This window comes from Heterodontus francisci, chromosome 39 (assembly GCF_036365525.1).
Source record: "Heterodontus francisci isolate sHetFra1 chromosome 39, sHetFra1.hap1, whole genome shotgun sequence".
NCBI lineage: Eukaryota > Metazoa > Chordata > Chondrichthyes > Heterodontiformes > Heterodontidae > Heterodontus > Heterodontus francisci.
The window spans coordinates 40,104,423-40,111,915 of record NC_090409.1 but is presented as its reverse complement, the minus strand read 5'-3'; the positions used below and the strand labels follow the sequence as shown (position 1 = coordinate 40,111,915).

Genomic DNA, 7,493 nt, shown 5'->3' with positions numbered 1-7,493 from the left:
AGAGAGAGAAAGAGAGAGAGAGGGAGAGAGAGAGAAAACAGCAGAGAGCGAGCGAGCAACACAGAGAGAGTGAGAGACAGAGAAAGAGAGGGAGAGAGAGAGAGAGACAGGGAGTGAGAGAGAGAGAGCAGCAGAGAGCGAAAGAGCAACAGAGAGAGAGTGAGAGACAGAGAAAGGAAAAGAGGGAGAGAGAGAGACGGAGAGACAGAGAAAGAGAGGGGGAGAGAGAGACGGGGAGTGAGAGAGAGAGAGAGCAGCAGAGAGTGAGAGCAACACAGAGAGAGAGAGAGAGAGAGTGAGAGTGAGAGACAGAGAAAGGAAAAGAGGGAAAGAGAGAGAGACAGGGAGTGAGAGAGAGCAGCAGAGAGTGAGAGAGCAACAGTGAGAGAGTGAGAGTGAGAGAAAGGAAAAGAGGGAGAGAGAGAGACAGAGAGACAGGGAGTGAGAGAGAGAGAGAGCAGCAGATAGCGAGAGAGCAACACAGAGAGGGGTGAGAGTGAGAGACAGAGAAAGAGAGGGGGAGAGAGAGACAGAGAGACGGAGTGATAGAGAGAGGAACAGACAGACAGGGTCAGAGAGAGTAAAGAGCAAGAGAGCGATAGAGAGAGCGCGCGAGAGAGAGAGACAAGGAGTGACAGAGAGAGAGAGCAGTAGAGAGCAAGAGAGCGAGAGTGAGAGACAGAGAATGAAAAAGAAAAAGAGGGAGCGGGAGAGAGACAGGGAGTGAGAAAGAGAGGGACAGACAGACAGGGTGAGAGAGAGGAGAGAGCAAGAGAGCGATACAGAGAGAGCCCGAGAGAGAGAGACAGGGAGTGACAGAGAGAGGGAGCTGGAGAGCAGCAGAGAGCGAGAGAGAGTGTGACAGGGATACAGACAGTGACAGAGTGTGAAAGAGAGAGAGACAGAGAAAGGTAGAAAAGGCAACAGACAGAGCGAGAAAAAGAGAAAGTGACGAGAGCGAGCGAGAGAGAGTGAGAGCACGACAGATTGAATGAGCAAGAACGAGAGAGAAGGAGAGAAAGGGATAGAATCTCCCATCTTTATTCTGTGTTGAGAACATGCAAGTCACCAGGCGAATGAGCTGCTGTTTTAATGTTAGATGCGTCTCAGTGGGTTTAAACCTCAAACCTCTCACACCCCTCACACTCTCAAACCCCTCACACTCTCAAACCCCTCACACTCTCAAACCCCTCACACTCTCAAACCCTCACACTCTCAAACCCCTCACACTCTCACACCCCTCACACTCTCACACCCCTCACACTCTCACACTCTCACACTCTGAATCAGAGGATCTTGGGTTCAAATCCCCACTCCGGAGACTTGAGTCAAATCATCCGAGTTACACTCCCTAGTGTCAGTACTGAGGGAGTGCTGCACTGTCGGAGGGTCAGTACTGAGGGAGTGCTGCACTGTCGGAGGGTCAGTACTGAGGGAGTGCTGCACTGTCAGAGGGTCAGTACTGAGGGAGTGCTGCACTGTCAGAGGGTCAGTACTGAGGGAGTGCTGCACTGTCAGAGGGTCAGTACTGAGGGAGTGCTGCACTGTCAGAGGGTCAGTACTGAGGGAGTGCTGCACTGTCAGAGGGTCAGTACTGAGGGAGTGCTGCACTGTCGGAGGGTCAGTACTGAGGGAGTGCTGCACTGTCAGAGGGTCAGTACTGAGGGAGTGCTGCACTGTCGAGAGTCAGCACTGAGGGAGTGCTGCACTGTCGAGAGTCAGTACTGAGAGAGTGCTGCACTGTCACAGGGTCAGTACTGAGGGAGTGCTGCACCGTCGGAGGGTCAGTACTGAGGGAGCGCTGCACTGTTGGAGGCTCAGTATTGAGGGAGTGCTGCACTGTCGGAGGGTCAGTATTGAGGGAGTGCTGCACTGTCGGAGGGTCAGTATTGAGGGAGTGCTGCACTGTCGGAGGGTCAGTACTGAGGGAGTGCTGCACTGTCGGAGGGTCAGTACTGATGGAGTGCTGCACTGTTGGAGGGTCAGTACTGAGGGAGTGCTGCACTGTCGGAGGATCAGTACTGAGGGAGTGCTGCACTGTTGGAGGGTCAGTACTGAGGGAGTGCTGCACTGTCGGAGGTGCCGTCTTTCAGATGAGACATTAAACTGAGGCCCCCGTCTGCCCTCTCGGGGTGGGTGCAAAAGATCCCACGGTCACTATTTGGAAGAGGAGTGGGGTGGGGGGGGGGGGGGGGGCGGGGGAGTTCTCCCCGGTGTCCTGGGGACAATATTTATCCCTCAACCAACATCACTGAAAAAAACCAGATGATCTGGTTCATTATCACATTGCTGTTTGTGGGATCTTGCTTTGCACAAATTGGCTGCCACGTTCCCGACATTATAACAGTGAATACACTTTACAAAAAGTATGTCACTGGCTGTGAGGAGCTTTGGAATGTCCTGAGGAGGTGAAAGGCGCTTGTGAAATGCAAGTGTTTTTTTAAAAAATGAAACAGCACTGGGGAAAATTAGCTGTGTTTGAAATTGAAAATGTCCAATAAATATTTAATGAAATTGCTGTTTTAATTCATTCCAATTAAAAATTATGTGTTAATATTTTCTGCTTTGATCTTGACATCTTCAATGATGACAGTGAAGAATCAATGGGAACTTAGGAACAGGACGAGGTCCATTCAGCCCCTCTCAAGCCTGTTACACAGGAACAGGAGGAGACCATTCAGCCCCTCTCGAGCCTGTTACACAGGAACAGGAGGAGGTCCATTCAGCCCCTCTCAAGCCTGTTACACAGGAACAGGAGGAGACCATTCAGCCCCTCTCAAGCCTGTTACACAGGAACAGGAGGAGGCCCATTCAGCCCCTCTCAAGCCTGTTACACAGGAACAGGAGGAGGCCCATTCAGCCCCTCTCGAGAATGTTACACAGGAACAGGAGGAGGCCCATTCAGCCCCTCTCGAGCCTGTTACACAGGAACAGGAGGAGGCCCATTCAGCCCCTCTCGAGAATGTTACACAGGAACAGGAGGAGGCCCATTCAGCCCCTCTCGAGCCTGTTACACAGGAACAGGAGGAGACCATTCAGCCCCTTTCGAGCCTGTTACACAGGAACAGGAGGAGGCCCATTCTGCCCCTCTCGAGCCTGTTACACAGGAGCAGGAGGAGAACCCCTTGTGTGGGACTACCTGACCAGACAGGCAACGCCCCCAGAGGACTGACCCTGCGGTGAAATGGAACACCCTCCGACAGTGCGGCGCTCCCTCAGTACTGACCCGACAGTGCAGCACTCCTTCAGTACTGACCCTCTGACAGTGCAGCACTCCCTCAGTACCGACCCAACGACAGTGCAGCACTCCTTCAGTACTGACCCTACAGTACAGCACTCCCTCAGTACTGACCCTCCGACAGTGCGGCACTCCCTCAGTACTGACCCTCCTTCAGTACTGACCCTCCCACAGTGCAGCACTCCCTCAGTACTGACCCACCGACAGTGCAGCACTCCCTCAGTACTGACCCACCGACAGTGCAGCACTCCCTCAGTACTGACCCTCCGACAGTGCAGCACTCCCTCAGTACTGACCCACCGACAGTGCAGCACTCCCTCAGTACTGACCCTCCGACAGTGCAGCACTCCCTCAGTACTGACCCTCTGACAGTGCAGCACTCCCTCAGTACTGACCCTGTGACAGTGCAGCACTCCCTCAGTACTGACCCTCTGACAGTACAGCACTCCCTCAGTACTGACCCTCCGACAGTGCGGCACTCCCTCAGTACTGACCCTCCTTCAGTACTGACCCTCCCACAGTGCAGCACTCCCTCAGTACTGACCCACCGACCAGTGCAGCACTCCCTCAGTACTGACCCTCCGACAGTGCAGCACTCCTTCAGTACTGACCCTCCGACAGTGCGGCACTCCCTCAGTACTGACCCTCCTTCAGTACTGACCCTCCCACAGTGCAGCACTCCCTCAGTACTGACCCACCGACAGTGCAGCACTCCCTCAGTACTGACCCACCGACAGTGCAGCACTCCCTCAGTACTGACCCACCGACAGTGCAGCACTCCCTCAGTACTGACCCTCCGACAGTGCAGCACTCCCTCAGTACTGACCCACCGACAGTGCAGCACTCCCTCAGTACTGACCCTCCGACAGTGCAGCACTCCCTCAGTACTGACCCTCCGACAGTGCAGCACTCCTTCAGTACTGACCCTCCGACAGTGCAGCACTCCCTCAGTACTGACCCTCCGACAGTGCAGCACTCCCTCAGTACTGACCCTCCGACAGTGCAGCACTCCCTCAGCACTGACCCTGGGGAGTGTCGGCCTGGATTCTAGGTCTCGAATCTCTTATGTCGGTTCTCGAACCCTGACCTGTTGCCTCATGCGTGAGCCGCGTGCCGTAACTGCGGACCACCGTACTGGACACCTCGATGACGGCCCCTGACCCCAAGGTCCAGTACCCAGGGTTCTGCTCCTCCTGTCAGTGAATGATTAGCTCAGTGCAAACAGTATCTGCTGATGCATGATCAGCACTGACCTTGGCCATTCATCATCCAGGTACTTTCCCCCCGATGAAATGGAGGAAGACTGGAGAGAAAACAATTTAAATCACTCGGTAACGTGAAGTGCTCAATCATTCGAGTGCAGGATTACAACAACCTGTACTTAGATAGCGCCTTCAACCGAGGGAAACATCCCAAAGTGCTTCACAAGAGAGATTATCAAACAAAATTAGACCCCCGAGCCACATCAGGAGATATTAGGGACCGGTGACCAAAAGCTCGGTCAGAGAGGTTGGTTTTCAAAGAAGGAGGAGAGAGAGAGAGGCGGAGAGGTTTAGGGAGGGAATTCCAGAGCTTAGGGCCCCAGGCAGCTGAAGGCACGGCCGCCAATGGTGGAGCGATGGGAATCGGGGGATGGGCAAGAGGCCGGAATTGGAGGGAGCGCAGAGATCTCGGAGGGTTTGTAGGGGCTGGAGGAGGTTACAGAGATAGGGAGGGTTGTAGGGGCTGGAGGAGGCTACAGAGATAGGGAGGGTTGTAGGGGCTGGAGGAGGTTACAGAGATAGGGAGGGTTGTAGGGGCTGGAGGAGGTTACAGAGATAGGGAGGGTTGTAGGGGCTGGAGGAGGTTACAGAGATAGGGAGGGTTGTCGGGGCTGGAGGAGGTTACAGAGATAGGGAGGGTTGCAGGGGCTGGAGGAGGTTACAGAGATAGGCAGGGTTGCAGGGGCTGGAGGAGGTTACAGAGATGGGGAGGGTTGTAAGGGCTGGAGGAGGTTACAGAGATAGGGAGGGTTGTAGGGGCTGGAGGAGGTGACAGTGATAGGGAGGGTTGTAGGGACTGGAGGAGGTTACAGAGATAGGGAGGGTTGTAGGGGCTGGAGGAGGTTACAGAGATAGGGAGGGTTGTAGGGGCTGGAGGAGGTTACAGAGATAGGGAGGTTGTAGGGGCTGGAGGAGGTTACAGAGATAGGGAGGGTTCAGAGGAGGGATTTTGTAATGAAGGTGAAAATTGAGGCATTACATGAACCGGGGATAGATGAGACGGCACTAGCTTCAGCCTTCAAGAATGGCCCCCTCTTGAACACTGTCCCCCACATCAAGTGCAGTACAAGAGCGATCAGAATTCCGAAGATGGGTTGGAATATTCTAACTCCTCCAACACCTTCAGGGCTCTAACAGGCCTGTTACACTTCCCTCTGTTGCGAATATTTCAGGAGGCACCGGAGAAGGCGCAAAAAGAGATTCACAAGGATGATCCCAGAACTGAGAGGTTATAACTATGAGGAAAGACGGAACAGTCTGGGACTCCTTTCCCTAGAAAAGAGAAGGCTGAGGGGTGACCTGATTGAGGTTTTTAAAATGATGAAGGGGTTTCGATCGGGTAGACGTAGAGAAGATGTTTCCACTTGTGGGGGGAGAGACCAGAACTCGGGGCCATCATATAAGACAGTCACTAATAAATCCGATGGGGAATTCCGGAGAAACCTCTTTCCCCAGAGAGTGGTGAGAATGTGGAACTCGCTCCCACAGGGAGTGGTTGAGGTGAATAGTATCGATGTATTTAAGGGGGAAGCTGGATAAACACATGAGGGAGAAAGGAATAGAAGGATATGGTGATGGAAACATAGAAAATAGGAGCAGGAGTAGGCCATTCGGCCCTTCGAGCCGGCTCCGCCATTCATTATGATCATGGCTGATCATCCAACTCAGTAACCTGTTCCCGTTTTCCCCCCCATATCCTTTGATCCCTTTTGCCCCAAGAGCTATATCTAACTCCTTCTTGAAAACATACAATGATTTGGCCTCAACTGCTTTCTGTGGTCGTGAATTCCACAGGCTCACCACTCTCTGGGTGAAGAAATTTCTCATCTCAGTCCTGAAAGGTTTACCCCGTATCCTTAGACTATGACCCCTGGTTCTGGACTCCCCACCATCGGGAACATCCTTCCTGCATCTACCCTGTCAAACAATTTTATAAGTTTCTATGAGATCCCCCCTCACTCTTCTGAACTCCAGCCAATATAATCCTAACCGACTCAATCTCTCCTCATACGTCAGTCCCGCCATCCCAGGAATCAGTCTGGTAAACCTTCGCTGCACTCCCTCTGTAGCAAGAACATCCTTTCTCAGATAAGGAGAACAAAACTGCGCACAATATTCCAGGTGTGGCCTCACCAAGGCCCTGTATAATTGCAGCAAGACATCCCTGCTCCTGTACTCGAATCCCCTCGCTATGAAGGCCAACATACCATTTGCCTTTTTTACCACCTGTTTCACCTGCATGCTTACCTTCAGCGACTGGTGTACGAGAACACCCAGGTCTTGCTGCATATTCCCCTCTCTCAGTTTATAGCCGTTCAGATAATAATCTGCCTTCCTGTTTTTGCTACCAAAGTGGATAACCTCATATTTATCTACATTATACTGCATCTGCCATGCATTAGCCCACTCAATCAACTTGTCCAAATCACCCTGAAGCCTCTCTGCATCCTCCTCACAACTCACCCTCCCACCCAGTTTTGTGTCATCTGCAAATTTGGAGATATTACATTTAGTTCCCTCATCTAAATCATTAATATATATTGTGAACAGCTGGGGTCCTAGCACTGATCCCTGCGGTACCCCACTAGTCACTGCCTGCCATTCGGACAAAGACCCATTTATTCCTACTCTTTGTTTCCTGTCCGCCAACCGATTTTCTATCCATCGCAATACACTACCCCCAATCCCACGCGCTTTAATTTTACACGCTAATCTCTTATGTGGGACTTTGTCAAAAGTCTTCTGAAAGTCCAAATAAACCACATCCACTGGCTCCCCCTCATCAACTCTACTAGTTACATCCTCGAAGAATTCTAGTAGATTTGTCAAGCATGATTTCCCTTTCGTAAATCCATGCTGACTCTGTCCGATTCTACCACTGTTCTCCAAGTGTTCTGCTATAAAATCTTTGATAATGGACTCTAGAATTTTTCCCACTACCGACGTCAGGCTGACTGGTCTATAATTCCCTGCTTTCTCTCTACCTCCCTTTT

At 52.2% G+C, this 7,493-nt stretch overlaps 1 protein-coding gene across 1 annotated transcript in view; it reads right to left on the bottom strand.

Moving 5' to 3' along the window:
- etfb (electron transfer flavoprotein subunit beta) overlaps positions 1–7,493 on the bottom strand; it is a 32,136-nt gene that overhangs the window by 22,007 nt on the left and 2,636 nt on the right. Inside the window, exon 3 of the mRNA XM_068018737.1 lies at positions 4,326–4,431. Within this exon, the coding sequence (XP_067874838.1) occupies positions 4,326–4,431 (106 nt within the window). The remainder of the gene's footprint in view (positions 1–4,325; positions 4,432–7,493) is intronic.